Here is a 17249-nt window from a genome sequence, read left to right on the forward strand (position 1 = left end):
TACTTGTTCACCCACTTTGGCTCCAGCCGTTGTGTCGGGAGAGTGAGCATCATAGAGTTCCAATTTAATAAAAGAAGGCATTCATGCATTGAGGGAGTGTTTGAGTAGAGGCCCAAGGTCCTTCCACCACCTTAATACTTGACCTATAAATATAGACACATAGATCTATTTCCCCATCCTCCTATATATATTTGCATGTAGATGTCTTTGTCTAGACCTCCATGAATGCCCTTTGACTCCCAGCTCTTTCCTCCATCTCCCTTGACTTTCCTCCTGCCCTACTACCATGCTTCATCGCCACCTGGGCTGGAGTATACCTCTTCTCTAAGCAACCTTACCCTTGATCATTTCCCACCAGGCCTGCCACTCCCCCTTCTCTACCATTTGGGGTCCCATGTTGTTCCCTTGTCCCTGGGTTTGTTAACACCACTTCCTTACCCCCCTACCCCCCCACCCCAAGTCCCCCCGGAACTGTCGGTCCCGTTGTTTTTCCTCCAGATAGTTCATCCAGCCTGTCCTATTCATACAGACCTGTGGAGTCACTAACATGCACGAAAACTAGACAGAGGAAAACAAAGCAACAGTATACAACCAGACAACAAAACAACAGAAACAAACCACTGACAAAGAACAGAACAAAACAGTTCACAAGAGAAAAGCTTGTAGTTAGTTCAGGGATCGTTTGCTGGCCCTTAGGAGCGTTTTCCAGTCCAGTCTGTTGGGGCACCACGCCCTGGCCCCAAAGTCCACTTTCAGCATTCCCTGGGGACCTTGCCACTCCATTCCCTTGCTGTTCCGCTGCACTCCCCCAGTGCATTGCCTCGGTGTGGTGGGATCAGGTCAGGTGCAATTCCCACACTGTGTCTCCGGTGCTGTCCCCTGTATCGCCCTTAGTCACTGAGGGGCGTCATGTCTCATAGTGGGGCCAGCCATGTTGTTCTCTCTGTGGACTGGCTGCTCTACTCAGGAACATCATCCTGATTACAACTCAAGATTACAACTCAAGCTTGAATTTTTCTTGAGTTCTTTCCGTGCGCATTCTCATACTATCATCAACATTGGTTTTCTAATTCTAGCTCTTTACACATTTCATTATGATTAACTGATTCAAATGGCTAATAACAGTCCATTTCAATTCTCTAAAGCTGGGGTCCTAAAACTGCGGCCCACCGAGGACATTTATCCGGCCCGCCGGGTGTTTTTGCCCCATTTGTTTTTTTACTTCAAAATAAGATATGTGTAGTGTGCATAGGAGTTTGTTCATAGTTTTTTTAAAAAACTATAGTTCAGCCCTCCAACAGGTCTGAACAACAGTGAACTGGCCCCCTGTTTAAAAAGTTTGAGCACCCCTGCTCTAAAGCTTAGAATATTGATCTTTTTGTATTCCATTTCATTTTTAATGACTTCTAACTTTTCTAGATTCGTATTTCATACATTCCAAGTTCCCATTATTAGATTTTTTTTCCCAACTGTTTCTTATTTTGAGTCAAGCCTCAGCAGATGAAGTTCTCAAAGATTGTATCCGGCAGACGTTACTCCATGTGAGTCATTTTGGTTAGCTCTGCTTTCAGAAAGCAGTTCTTCTTCAGTTATACTGTGAGTGCATTTCAACCAGAGGAGCCATCTTTAGGCACCATCTCTGACAGTGTTCTGCTTCTATTCCTTGTGCTTTTAGTAATTGACAATGTGTTGATGCTACCCATAGGGTTTTCAGTGGTGAATTCCTCTGAGGTGGGCAGCCTATTTCTTCTTCATAGTCTGTTCTTGCTCTGGAAGTTCTGTTACAACCTATTTGCATTGGGTGGCCCTGCTGGTATTTGTATACCAGTGATTCAGCCTCACAGCAACACATAAGCCAATATACTACAACAAAGTGACAGACAAGTGTTGGAATTGCTAGTTTAATCCGGTAATATCAGTTAATATTCCAGGCTTTTCCTTGCTCAACTTCACGAATGACAAACAGTATTCTCACTGTTCCATGTAGATTTTAAACTTTTAACTGGGAAAAAATATCAAAATTTAATGAATTCAAATAAAATGCTTCCTAAAAACATGTGTATCCTATGTAAAGGCTGGGTTATAAAATGTTAGTTAAAATTTTTGCAGGCACAATTGAAAATAAGAATGGTTTTATTTTTTATATTAATAAAATTTAGACAAATTAAAAGAATAAAAATCAGTACACAGTAGTATTAAGTGAAAAGTTTGTTACCTCGTACCCTTTCCTCCTGTTCAAACTCACTCCCGATAGGTAAGCAATTTTAGCTGTTTGGGCTTTAGTTCTTCAAGTATTGACCACAGTTTTCTTTCTTCATTTGTCCCTTTTAGGTCGTGTTTGTTGAATCTGTGTCATGAAGAATGAGGAGTTTTGCTAACTTAAGCTACATTTCCTCCTCGAATCCTAGTGTTTTTTTATTTTACTATTATTAATTTTTAGTAACCTTGAATATTTAGTGCATCCTCTGTTATCTTTAAACAGTATCTAACCTCCCTTATGTTTAAAATGAAAACATTAAATACCTCTGTACTCATCATTCCGTCTCCTCCGCCAGCTAATTGAAAATTTAATCATTTTATAGTTACATTTTCTTTCTTTTTTTCACAGTATTACAACGATTATGGTGATATTATTAAAGAAACATTAAGTAAAACCAGGCAGATTGACAAAATTCAGTGTGCTAAGACCCTCATTCTCAGCTTGCAACAGGTAAGAGAACTTTAGCAGGGACTAGAGTTCCCTGGTGGCATAGTGGGTTACACGTTAGGCAGTTAACTGCAAGGTCACCAGTTTTTTGTAGCCAATCACTCCATGAGAAAAAGATGAGTCTTTCTACTTCTATAAAGAGTTAGTTTCAGAAACTTACAGTTTCCAAAGGACAGTTTCTACCTTGTGGAGGCACTGTGAGTCAGAATCAACTTGATGATAGTTGATTTTATTTGAAAGTAGAAATAACATTATTAAGACCTTTTGGGTGCTTAGTATGTACTAGTAGCTTACCTAAAAGAAATAAGGTCATTATATCATTATATTACTCTACATAACTGTCTGGCATGCCTTATGAATCTTTCCTCTTCATATTTCAAATAGATGAAATCTTAAGGTGATCTACTCTTGGACTGATAAGTGCCAACCTGGAAATATACAAAGTAATAATTTTCAAAGAAAAATATATCTAAATACACGTTTTTATGAAAAGGCAAAAACCTAACCAATTGTAGTCAAGTTGTTTTCAATTCAGGACCACCCCATGTGGTCACAATAGAATTATATTCTGAAGCTTCTTGTGGCTCTTTTTTTTAAAATCAGGCCTATATTTTAAGCTGCCTCTGGATAACTTAAAATCACTAGCCTTTCAGTTAACAATTAGAGGACACCTATAGATTCAAATAATAAACTAGAGATTCATATGCAATTGGGAGCATGTGCATATATGTGTCTGCATTTAATTTAGAATTAAAATCAGTGGGGAAAGGATTTGGCTTATTCAGTAAGTGGTAATGAAGCAATTGAATCAACAATGTGTTTGGGAAAATAACTACTAATAGCCACACTTAACATAAACTTTAAAAACTATGAGGGTGGGTCATATTTCAACATAAAAAATTTAATGTTCATAAAAATTTGAGAATAATTTCATATTTCAGAGTAGGGATGTACATGTCAAGAAAAAATACCACAATGTAAAAAAATAATATAGCATAGAGCTTTAAAGGTTTTGATATCAACCAGCACTTTGAAGGAAGTTGAAAGACAAATTACAGATTGGGGAAAACTATTTGGAAAAATACATTTCAAATCCTAAAAATCAGTTAGAAAGAAAAATAAATCCCATAGAAAATTGAACATGGCATATGAGAAGGCACTTCTCAGAAAAGGGTGCTCCAAATACCAATAAGCATATAAAAAGCAGCATAACTTCATGAATAATCAGTAGAATGCAAATGGAAACAGTTATTACTGTGAAGCAGATTCACATGAATTAAAATGTTTGATAAGAGCAATAACTGATTAATAGGGTACAGAAAAAAAGTCTTTTTTGACAGAAATTGTTTTTGCCTTCTTAGAAAAAAATTTGGGTAATTTGTTTTAAAATTTAAGATACGTGTTCTCAATGTCCGTCACCAGGGGAATCCTTAAATAAATTGGGATACCCTGAAGTAGTTACAAGATTTCTAAGACAAAATATTAGATGAATAAATGGCAGTTTTAGGGCAGAATTATGCAGTGTGGTATTATTTATGCAAAAATTAAAACTGCATGTGTATATGTAATATATCAATTGTATCACTTGGTCTGAAGGGTCCTTAAGTAATACACAGAATACCATACTGCACGCATCATCAAAAGAGAAGACCAGTGGCCTGCTGTTAAAAAGTCAGCACTGGAAAACCTGTAGAGCACATTGTACTGAAACACAAGGGGCTGTTGTGAGTCATAATTGACTTGTTTTATTAAGCTGGTTTTAAAACTTTCAACCTTTATTACTGGTTACTTTTGAATAGAAAAATCATACATGGTAAGAGAATGGAAAATGTGCTTTTATTGATAACCCACTCATTGAGTCAGTTCTGACTCAGAATGATCCTACATAGTTTCCAAAGCTGTAAATCTTTACAGGAGTGGTCAGCCTCATGTTTCTCCATCTGAGAGGCTAGTGGATTTGAACTACCAACCTTTAAATTAGCAACCTAACACCTGACAATGTCACCAGGGTTCCTTGCTTTTACTGCTATATATTCATTTTAAGAGTAAGGTTTAAGGTTACTGAATATATCTGTGAATATGTTTTAGAGCCTAAGAATAATGTGAACCTATGAATTAATTTGAAATTTTCTAGAACTTTAAGTTCCAGTATAGATCCTTGAGGTAATCCTGGTCAATCCATTGCTGAAAAGTAGTAACTAAAACATAGTTAGCAAAAGAGCTCTGGTATTCACAAAGCGGCTAACCAGGTTAGTTCGAACTGACCCAATCTGTACAAGGCAGAAAGACCTAGTGATCTCCTTACAAAAAGATTCAAAAAGCAAACTCGCTGCCATTGAGTCAATTCTGACTCATAACAACCCAATAGGGCAAAGTAGAACTGCCCCGTTGGACTTCTGAAACTTTAAATCTTTTACAGAACAAACAGCCTCGTCTTTAACCTGGTAGCAACTTATCAGTTGCTGAAACCACTTACCTTATGGAAAACAGCTTAATGCATGAAGATAATGACAGCTAGGAAAACCTTATGAGGCAGTTCTACTCTTAGCATTTGTGGTTAATGTGGGCTTCTATTCAGTCAGAATCAACTCAATGGTACCCACTAACAATTAGCTTCTGTGGAATAATGAGATTAGAGTAGTTTGGGAGATAGAAAGGTGAGAAAGTAAAGAAAACGGAGCAATAATTTTTCAGGATCTTTGCTACTTTAATTAGAGAAATGGGCTGGTAGTTGTCAGGGTCTAGAAGTTTGAAGTGTTTTTGAAACATTTGCATCCAGTAAGAGGGAAGCTAGATAGCACAGGAAGCATAACAATGAAACGATTGAACAGGTAAAACCATGAGATCCGTTACATACAGGGAGGGAGGAGCCTTAAATGAAAGCAGAGCAATCTGACCATCAACAGGGAAGGTAGGCATGGGTAGGTAAATTTCTAGAGTATGTAGTGGTATTACAATTGTTTTTGTATTCTTAGTACATTGTAGTAGAGACCAGTATCATATAACTTATTTAACTGTTCGCCTCTAGGTGGCTATCTGTGTGCTTTGCAGGCGTTTCACTGTTTTATACACACATGGATACTATGTTGTTGTAGGATTCCTTCCTGGAAGTAAAGTTTCCAGGTCAGAGAGATTCCACATTTTATTTACACCTAGGAAATCATCTGAGCACTTATTTCTCCACCATCTTGCGAGCAATATTTAATATCTTTTTTCTTTATATGAAACTATACTACTGATATTTTATTATATCAAAATTTTTATTTTTCAATCTGAACAAAATTAAATGCCTCATTAGTTTTGTTTTCCAAATTTTTCTGGTTACTAATTGTGTAACTGCTTGTTTGTTTACTGGCCATGAAGACTTTCTCTTAAGTTAATTTTTTATTTAAATCTTGGGGGAGGGGCTTTTTCTTATTGTGGAAGTTCTCAAATGTATCCTCAATGTACTCTTCATTTTACAGTGTAAACATTTTCTCCCCATCTGCCACTTATCTTTTGACTTCATTTTTTAGCCATAAATACTAATATTTTTATGTAATGGGACTACTTTACTTATTCTTTATAGCTTATGGAAAATTTATCAAGGTTCTCCCCAATATCAGTACTCTTTAAAATGTTTTTCACCAATATTTCTAGTATGTTTATAACAGCTTCAATTTTGGCTTGGATGGATAGATAGATAGATGATAGACAGACAGACAGGTAGACGGCTTCAGTTTTGGCTTGGATGGATGGATGGCTATAACAAGCTACATGTAACATTTGGATTTTATGAAATTCTCCACCCAGTTTAAGAACTCTTCAGTATATTTTGTTAAGGTTGAGGGCAAATTATAAGCACAACAGCTCCACATGGTTTTCTTTTTCATAATATTCTTATGTATGATATATTAAGAAAGTTATAAACTACGTTTCATATCATGGCATTCCTGTGGCAACAAGAATCACCAATTTATGTCTAAATACTTAGTATACTTCCCCTTTCCAACTCAAGTGACATTATTTATTACTTAAGAAATATTTCCTATCTGCATTTATTAAAACAGGATGCATGAAAATGAACTCAAGATGACTTAAAGTAAGGCAAACAGGGTGGCTGTGGCTCAACACAAAAAGGGAAACATATTTCACCAAACATATTTCACTTTGATATGATTATTACTAAAGTAAATGGTTTCTTGGCTACCGTATCAGTGGGTTTTTTGGGGTTCTTTAGTATTTGTTTCTGTCTGCCAGTTGTTCATTGAACCTGTTCTTTCTGTCTGCTAGTTGTTCAATGAACTTGTTCAAGAGCAAGGTCCCAATCTAGACCGAACATCTGCCCATGTCAGTGGCATTAAGGAATTGGCACGTCGTTTTGCCCTTACATTTGGACTGGACCAGATCAAGACACGAGAAGCAGTTGCCACACTTCACAAGTGAGCTAAACAAGCATCTGTTACTCAGAACCTAGTTTACTTGGGTTTGATTGCAATTATTGTTGCTTGCCTCATTTTTTAAGTGACATAAACTTTTTTTTTACAAACTTTTTAAAAAGTTCTATAAGAACTTGGATATTATATGTAGTGATTCCTAACTACAGGCCATTTAAAATTTGAAAACTTAATTTGAAAAAAAATATTTTTTCATAATACAGTGTATAGAAACTAAAATTGAACAAAATATTCTTACCTGGTTATTAGCAAATGCAGTAGGAGTAAATAGGTTTTAAAAGACTGTAATACTGATTTGGTCAACCATGTAACTGGAAACTTTACTACACTTGGTCTTAGCCAAAAGGCCGAGAAACAATTATAACTGGAAACTGAATAGCACTTTTTAAATAATTTACACACAAAAAAATTACATGGCTACTTGGGGCCAGGACCAGCTCCAGGGAGCAGATTTACTGACATTCTAAGGATCTTTCCAGGGCATTATGTTATCCCTGAAAGATACCCATAGGAATTTCGCTTTATTGTTTTGCTTTTTTATTGGCTTGTTTTTCACAATTTATATTAGTTTATTTTAAATAATAAAATTAGATATTGTTATACAACTATATGTTCTGTAAATTAGCAGTTTGTCCATTTGAATTGATCTGTCTTCTCATGTTTGTGATTCAGACTTCTTGTGAAAACTATAATAACTATCTGGATAAATAAGAGGATATTCTCTTTCACTTTAGGGATGGCATAGAATTTGCTTTTAAATACCAAAATCAGAAAGGACAAGAATATCCACCTCCTAATCTGGCTTTCCTTGAAGTGCTTAGTGAATTTTCTTCTAAACTTCTTCGACAGGACAAAAAGACTGTGTAAGTTCTACAATAGGAGAAATATTTTTTTGTCATAACACTGTTACATGTTTTAAAGCTTTATTTTTTGAAAATTGTTTTTTATTTATCTGTAATATTGGGAATTATTAATAATTTAGGTTCCTATAGTTTGTTTTTAAGGAACTGTAGCTTATTTCAAGCTTTTATGTAGTTCTTTTCACTGATCATCTTTTAGTACCCAGGATGAAATTAAGCACACACAAAAATGATTCCTTAATCTGCAATTGATTAATGAACTAATTACTTTTTATTTCCTTTTTAACTTTATTCAAAATGTCTTTTTCTTAATTATCTTTATTGAGCATTCATTACAATTTGAAGAAATAAATACATACATGTATGTAATTGTCAGGTAACAATTTTGGAATAACTTGTTAAGTTGAAATTTTTGTAAATAATGAAAGTATAATGGATCCCTAATTTTATAAATTGATGAGTCTATTATAATAGAAATAATAATACATGTGTAAGGACCATTAAGGGCTATATGAGTACGAATAATGGTTCTAAAGAAAAATGTTGACTTTATGAGATCAGAATATATTTACTGATCCCATAATGTGGCCAGGTGCTGTTCTGTAACTTTTGTTCTACTGTGGCCAGGTATTCAATAAGAAATAATATAGACAAGTTCCTGCCCTTAAAAAGTTTAATTTAATGTAGAAAAACAAAGCATAAAAATGCAAATGAGCATTTCAGACAGCTGAAATAGGATAGTGCTATCGAGAATGGAACTGAGTATTGGGGAAGGTAAGTTGATTTTTTTTTTTTTCCCCTCATTCTATTGTGGTAGGAGAACATGTTTTATTTCACTTTAATTTATCAAGATTTATCTTACAGCCTAGTATAGTATATATATATATATATATATTATATATATCCTAGCGTAGAATATATAATTACTTTTTACCCATTCTTCCCCCTTTTGTGCCATCATTGTTATATATACTGTATGTATACATATTACAAACCAACCACTAATAATTACTGTATAATTATTCATGTAGTTTTGTATCTTTTAAATAATCTGGATAAAGAAATAACAAATACATGTTTATTGAATTTGTTATAGTAACTTTCTTTTTACCATTGCTGATTCTCTTCATTTTCCCCTATATTCTAATTTTCATCTGGTTTCATTTCCTTACAGCTTTGCTCCTTTGTGTTTATTGTCATCCATGATGTTTCTGTTATTGATCCAACAAAATCTTTGTTGGATACGTATTGTTTAATATACTTTTTAAGTCATTTAAGAAAAGATAATGTGAAATTATTATACTACCTACATAATTTCATTTACCAGCACTGTTTTTATGCATATTTTAATTACTTTCAGCTAAAATATTTCCCAGTTTCTCTTTTATAAAGCAGGGCTAACAACAAATCCTCTCAACTTCTATTCGCCTGTCAATGGCTTTATTTCACTTTCAGTTTCGAGAGAGAACTTTGCTGGGTATAAAATTCTTCCCTTTTTTTAATCAACATTATTGATTTTAATATGTCATGCTGTAACAACAAAATAACACACATTATGTTCTTTAAATGTTGATATAAGATTCTTATTTAGCAGTTTTTGCTTTCAGCTCTTTAGGTATATTTCCCCACTGCCTTCTGCCCACTATTGTACCTAATGGAAAATCTGTCCCTATTCTTCCTCGGATTCCCTTGTGCTTTTCTCTGACTGCTTTCAGGGTTCTCTCATTATTGCCCTGTAGCGTAATAGGGGTATTACTTGCATTTGTCCTAGTTGGAGTTCCTTGAACTGGTGGGTGAAGATTGTTTTCACCGATCTTGGGAAATTTTTAGGCATTATTTCTTTAAATATTTTTCTGCCCTTTCTCTCTCTCTTGGTTCTCCTGTTACACATAGGTTGATTATAGTGTCTCAAGTTTCTCTGAGGAACTATTCTATTTTTCTGGTATTCAGAATGCATACTCTGTAATGATTTATCTGTAGGCTCACTTTGATTTTTTTTAAATCTAATGTATTTTATTTTTGCTACTGTACTTTCCAGGTACACACAGTATCAATTTACGTTTTTTTCAGAGTTATAATTTCTTTCTCTTTGCTAATATTCTATTTGATAAAAGACACTGCTTTGTTTTAATTCCGTAGATTATGTTTGTTGTTAATTCTTTCTGTGTAGACTACATGAAAAAACTTTATATCATCTTTCAATTTCCCATGAACTTTGTGTAGTTCCTTCATATGTGATAATTGCTTTGTCTGTAATTTAATGTCTTGATTCCTACAGAGGCAGTTTTTATTACCTGCATTTCCCCCTTTGTTAAACTTTGCATGTCTTATAATTTTTTGCTGAAAACTGCACATTTTTGATAACCCACTGAAAATATTATATACTGTAAAATAATACTTAACCTACTCTAAATATTGATTCCTGTCCCACTGAAATTTGATGGTGGTGTTTTCATCATCATTTGTTCCTTTGTTAAGTGATTTGGATAATGAACAGTATCTGATATCCCGGCTAAGATCTTTTCCCCTCCTTGTTTTATGTTTTAGCCTTAGTACCTAACGGGTTGTCTATAGGCCCGCATACGCCATTTATTCGTCAAGGGTTGTATTTAAACCCACCAGTTAGTTATTTGGGCTTTTTTGTTTTTTGGGGTTTTTTACCAACTGGCTACCATCACCCTCTTAAAATTCCTTCCAAATAAAATCTTCATTGTCATCAAAAAACATTTAAACATAAAATCAAACTTTGTTGGATGTGGCTTGAAAGTAGCTATCACTATTCAGGGAGTTTTCATAGCATGGAATTTCGCTCTCTGATTGTTCCTCTAGTATGTGGCTTGTGCATGCACTGTTGTCCAGGCTGCCAGGGAAAGATGATTTTGTTTATTAAACTTGGCTTCCTAGGAGTTGTCTCTGGTTTAGAATAGTCTATTGTTGAACCAGTCCTTAAGCAGAGGTTTGACTGAAACCCCTTCTGCCAATGTAACTTCTCTTGTTGATAAATATCTGTGGCTTCAGGAATGCGTTCAAATCTGCCCCCATTTCCTATTCTGTTTGCCCCAGAATAAGTATTGCTTAGCATATGTACACAGCTTCCCAACACCTCAGAAACTGTGATCCCAATTTTGGGGCAGTCTCTTTTCCTGGTTCTGGTAACTTCTACATCCCCCCCCCCTACTGTTTCACTCATTGTTACTTGTATTATCATAAAGCTACCATCACCCTCTTAATTCCTTCCAAATAAAATCTTCATTGTCGTCAAAAACACCTTTAAGCATACAGTTTTCCACACATGTATTCTAGAATCAGTTCCCGTGGACAGAGCACTTCATTTTTATGGTCTGCCTCAGCTCCTGTCCAGGACTTGGATGCTACTAAACAGGGTAGGGCACAGATAGTAGCATCCTTCTTACGTTCTGAGTATCCTGAGTAACACCCTTTTCTCAGCTTCTGCATGCTTAGCCTGCAGCATGCTTAGCCTGCAGCATGCTTAGCCTGCAGCATTTGCAGTAGAATCAGAAGTGAGACATGGGTACCTCATTCCTTCCTGAATGAGGTTCTCTACCACAGGGCTGGGGAGAAGAGAGATGCTGTTCCAGGTGCAGGCTGACCCCAGCCTGTGGAGCTAAAAGAGTATGAAACCCCTGCATCTTAGCACCATTCTCAGAGTAGAGCACCTGGAGGAGTGTCTGTAAGACAGAGCTGTGAAGTAGGGAGCAGGCCGTGCCTCAAATACTATAGGCTCATTATTCTTACTGGGATTAAGATTTTTTTTTTCCTAAGTGAACATTTTATCCCTTTGTTGTATGTCTGGCTATTTTCCAGAGACTTTAAATGATTGCCTTTTATCATTTTTACCCTTTAAAGGGTCATTTTGCTGGGGAGAAGATACCAAGCTGCTCGCTCTACTAGTTCAAAAATTTAATTTTGTTTTGAAAGTAAATTCCAATAGACTATTTTAGCCAAATTTCTGATATTTTGTGTATTAGTGTTTAAAACAAAGAAATGTCCCTTAATATTTATTATATTGTCTTTGTTTAAAATTATTCCAAGAATATGAGGCTTCAAAGAAGTCATTCAAAACTACCATTATCTTATAATTCCATTTTTCTCCTTTTTGAAGCCCTTTCATATATAAAGCAAAGCCTTAAATTTTCTGCCCTTCTTGCCAGAGGTCAACACTGTTATCAGTAGTCTGTGTCCTTAGGGAGTCTTTAGAACTTACACACAGAGACTCAGATTATTAAAAAGTAAGACCCATGAACTGCTTCCTTGGATATACTTCTTCCTTCTCTTGTATTTCCAGACATTCATACCTAGAGAAATTCCTCACTGAGCAGATGGTGGAACGGAGGGAAGATGTGTGGCTTCCACTCATCTCCTACAGAAATTCATTAGTAACGGGAGGGGAAGATGACAGAATGTCTGTGAACAGTGGTAGTAGCAGCAGCAAAACGTCATCAGTAAGGAATAAGAAAGGACGACCCCCACTTCACAAGAAACGAGTGGAAGGTAAGTCTGTTTTAACGGAAGAGGCCAAGCTTTGTAGAGTTAAACACTAAAAGTAGCATATCATCTGTGGGCAGAACTTAATGGTGATCCTTCCACAGATTATACAGGACATCGATTTCCTTGTTTATTTGATCACATTGAGAGGTTCAGACAGGAAGTATCAAGGGAGAGGTATTGAAGGAGCATGGAACATAGAGATACCAGAACAAAGGAAGAGAGGAAACCGTTACAAGGCTCTGTAAAATTGATCCTCATGCTACATACCTCTAATACATTAAATCTTAAGATAAATATAAATCCAATCTATAAAACTTGTCCATAAGATGAGAGGGATGCTGATATGATGACATCATCCCTCTGCAACAAATTGAATATACCAAACTAGCTTCTTATTCAGGGGGATAAATTTTTTGTGCACTAAATCAGTAATAAGGAGCCTTGCTGGTATAATGATTACAGGTTGGGCTGTTAACCAAGTCAGCAGTTTGAAGCCACCAGCCACTCAGAGGGAGAATGGTGAGGCTTTCTACTCATGTAGAGAGTGACACTCTACGAAACCTGTGCCATAGGGTCACGGTGAGTTGGAATCAACTCAGTGGCAGTGAAAAGGAAAAAAATACTATAATGGCCAGATCTGGTTTTATAACCATCTTGGCATATGGAATACAGGGAATTGAATTATTGAAAATCTGATCACGAAACACACGGAATCCAAGACAGATGAACCTCTCAGTACTAATAATGATAGTAGCAATACCAGGAGGGTAAGGGGAAGATGGGGGTATAAATGGGGAACCGATCACAGTGATCTACATATAACCTCCTTCCAGGAAGACAAACAAAAGAAAAATGGATGAAGGGAGACAGTGGTCGGTGTAAGACATAATTTTTATTAATTTATTTATTTTTACATTTTATTGGGGCTCATACAACTCTTACCACAATCCATACATATACATACATCAATTGTATAAAGCACATCTGTATATTCTTTGCCCTAATCATTTTCAAAGCATTTGCTCTCCACTTAAGCCCTTTGCATCAGGTCCTCTTTTTTTCCCCTCCCTTCCCACTCCCCCCTCCCTCATGAGCCCTTGATAATCCACAGATTGTTATTTTGTCATATCTTGCCCTATCCGGACTCTCCCTTCCCCTCCTTCTCTGCCGTCCGTCTCCCAGGGAGGAGGTCACATGTGGATCCTTGTAATCAGTAGTTCCCCCTTTCCAACCCACTCACTCTCTACTCTCCCAGCATCCCCCCTCACACCCCTGGTCCTGAAGGTATCATCCACCCTGGATTCCCTGTGCCTCCAGCTCCCATATGCACCAGTGTACAACCTCTGCCCTATCTAGTTCTGCAAGGTAGAATTCGAATCATGGTAGTTGGGGGAAGGAAGCATCCAGGATCTGGGGGAAAGCTGTGTTCTTCATTGGTACTACATCGCACCCTGACTGATCCATCTCCCCTTCGAAACCCCTCTATGAGGGGGTCTCCAGTGGCCGACAAATTGGCTTTGGGTCTCCACTCTGCACTTCCCCCTTCATTCACTATGGTGTGTGTGTGTGTATATATATAATTTTTTTTTTTGCATGATGCCTTATACCTGGTCCCTTTGGCACCTCGTGATGGCACAGGCTGGTGTGCTTCTTCCATGTGGGCTTTATTGCTTCTGAGCTAGATGGCCACTTGTTCACCTTCAAGCCTTTAAGACCCCAGACACTATCTCTTTTGATAGCCGGGCACCATCAGCTTTCTTCGCCACATTTGCTTATGCACCCGTTTGTCTTCAGCGATCGTATCATGGAGGTGTGCAGCTAATGATATGATTTTTTGTTCGGGACCACATGATCACACAGGCTGGTGAATTTTTAATAAATTATAAAGGGTTCATGAGGGAGTGAGGGAGAGGGTAAAATGAGGATCTGATACCAAGGGCTCAAGTAGAAAGAAAATGTTTTGAAAATGATGATGGCAACAAATACACAAATGTGCTTGACACAATGGATATATATATATATATATATGCATTGTGATAAGAGCTGTACAAGCCCCCAATATAATAATTTTTAAAAAGTAATAGGATCACATTTTGAAAAGCTAAAAATTGGTCAATTAAAACAAAATTAAATTTGGAGAAGTTAGCATCAGTGTAAAAAAATGTTTATTTCCATAAATGATCTTCTCCCATTTCTATACTTCAAATAAATAATCTCTAATTTGTCTTAGATGTCATATTCATTTAAGTTAGTATCCATTAAATCCTTGCTGTGTACCAGAAATGTGTTTTTCATGCATTATGTCATTTCATTAGTTATTTAACTACTTATTAAAGCACCTAGCTCAGTCGTTGGCACATTGTAAAAGTTTTGTAAATCCCCAATTTTTTATTTCCACGCTATTAAGCAGCAGGCTTAGAGCTGACTCTTGCACAACTGGAGACGTGGGTTGTTTGTAGGAGGGCCAACCTCCTGTGCAGCCCTAACAAGGTTGGCCCTGGTACAACATGGGTTTGAACTGTTGTATTGCCGTGGATCCAAGTGTCAGTAGCTATTTAAATTTTCTGTGCTACTACTCAGCGCAGCATGAACAATTTCTCCCTCCTGCTGAACTGCTCCTGGGGAGATAATTAGCATCCCAGGATATATAAGTGATGATTCTTCTACCACCTGATGTACAACAGAACAAAACACTGCCCAGTCCTGTCCATTCTCCCAATGGAATGCTTGAGCCCATTGTTGCAGCCACTCTATCAACCTATCTCATTGAGGGCCTCCCTCTTTGCTAACACCAGTTCAGATGCATCGATTTTTCTTTGGTCTTCCTTATTCACTGCCCAACTTGCACGTCCATTGATGCAATTGAGCATACTATGGTTTCGGTCAGGTGTACGTTAGTCCTGAAAGTAACCTCCCTGCTTTTCAACTCTTTAAACAGGTCTTACACAGCAGATTTACCCAATGCAATGCATCTTTTGATCTCTTGACTGCTGGTTCCATGACCATTAATTGTGGATCCAAGCAAAATTAAATCCTTGACAGCTTCCATCTTTTCTCCATTTACATGATGTTTCCTTTTGACCCATTTTTGAGGATTTTGGTCTTCTTTACATTGAGTTGTAATCCATACTGAAGGCTGCAATCCTTGACCTTCATCTGCAAGTGCTTCAAATTCTCACTTTGAGCAAGCAAGGTTGTGCCATCTGCATATCACAGGTTGTGAATAAGCCTTTCTCCAATGCTGACACCCAATTGCTCTTCATATAACCCAGTTTCTCTGAGTTTCTCACTACAATAGCAACATGAAAATTTGTTTTTTTGCTTATAAGGGTTAACTATATGTAATTCACTAATAGAGCACACTGTATTATCGTCAAGAATTATGGACCAGAAAAAGGAGGCTATTTGCTCCCATAAGGATTTCCAACCTTACAAACCCAAAGGGCAGTTCTACCATGGCGTAGGGTTGAGTCAAGACATGACTTGATAGCAGTGGGTAGTCGGTGTGTGCACTATTTAACTTAATTTGATTATTGTTATTATTAAATTGGAAAAGTGAAATTTTCTGTCAGTTTGAGAAACCTGCAGGAGGTAGGAGGATCTAGTCAAGAAAAATTAACACTTCCGAAGCTAGTCATTCATTAAGCATCTACCAAGCACACTACACATCTTCCTAGGTTCTGAGGAGTAGGTAGGTATTAAAAAAACTTAGAGTATGGATGGGGGGAGACAAAGAAGCATGCCATTTCAGTTAAGCATTCTCGTGGGCCCCAAACACAATCCTTTCGGAACATAGAAGAGGTAACCCAGCTTTTAATGGATCAGGAAAGATTGTCTGCAAACGGTCATATGTGAGTAGAAAGGTGAGAATTTACCCAGTTACGAACTTCAATGATAGAATTGTTTTACATGTGGTTTTAAGGGTGGCAGAGAGCGCAAAAGTTTTTAATTACATGCTCAATGAAAACTGGTATGAACAGAAGATGAAACCATGTGTATTGGATTAAATAAGAGATTTAGTAAATTATTAGTGGAATGACCTTCACCAGACAATGTATATGTGTTTACCAGGCCATCCCAGAATGTGCACAAGTGACTGATAAAATATTGTAAATCTGAGAAATACACCGAAAGAGATAAATACTTGATTTAGCGAATGAAGAACTAACATGTACACCATTCTGAGACTGCAGGCTCCTGTTAGCAAGTTGGTTTTGACTTACAGCCACCCGACAGGGTGTAGTCGAGCTACTCCGTGGGATCTCTGAGAGTAACCTTTTAGAGGCGTCCATCTTTCTCCAGTGCAGTGGCTGGTATATTTGAACCACCCACCCACTTTTTGGTTATCACATACCCCACTCACTCTGCCACCATGACTCCATCTGAGTCTCAACAGAGGGTGGAATAATAATGGGGTTCATCCTATGTGATTTAAGTTCTTTAGAAAGAGAGAATACAGCAAAAACTACTCTTAGTTTTTACAGGTAAAAATTATAATGATTATGTAATATTTTCAGGATATACTGTAAGCATGCTTTTATCTGTTCAAATCTTTATAAGTAGTCAAAAGAATGAGAAAACTAGTTCCAGACAGCACCTAGGAAGGAACTTAAGTCTAAATAATGTGCATATGACGAATCAGCAGTCATTGCAAGATAGCATTTAATTAAGGCTTAAGTGAACAGAAATCTATTTCCTTAGAAGTTAAGGGAGATGGTTAAGTATGGGTGGGGTGGG

General features: G+C 36.8%; 1 protein-coding gene across 3 annotated transcripts in view; it reads left to right on the forward strand.

Moving 5' to 3' along the window:
- The window catches only part of STAG1 (STAG1 cohesin complex component), a 390900-nt gene that overhangs the window by 366513 nt on the left and 7138 nt on the right, over nucleotides 1-17249 (forward strand). For all 3 annotated transcript variants that reach the window (XM_075546879.1, XM_075546878.1, XM_075546877.1), the window contains 4 exons: nucleotides 2609-2710; nucleotides 6980-7128; nucleotides 7878-8006; nucleotides 12310-12515. In XM_075546879.1, coding sequence (XP_075402994.1) covers nucleotides 2609-2710; nucleotides 6980-7128; nucleotides 7878-8006; nucleotides 12310-12515 — 586 coding nt within the window. The remainder of the gene's footprint in view (nucleotides 1-2608; nucleotides 2711-6979; nucleotides 7129-7877; nucleotides 8007-12309; nucleotides 12516-17249) is intronic.

Source organism: Tenrec ecaudatus, chromosome 4, assembly GCF_050624435.1.
Source record: "Tenrec ecaudatus isolate mTenEca1 chromosome 4, mTenEca1.hap1, whole genome shotgun sequence".
Taxonomy (NCBI): domain Eukaryota; kingdom Metazoa; phylum Chordata; class Mammalia; order Afrosoricida; family Tenrecidae; genus Tenrec; species Tenrec ecaudatus.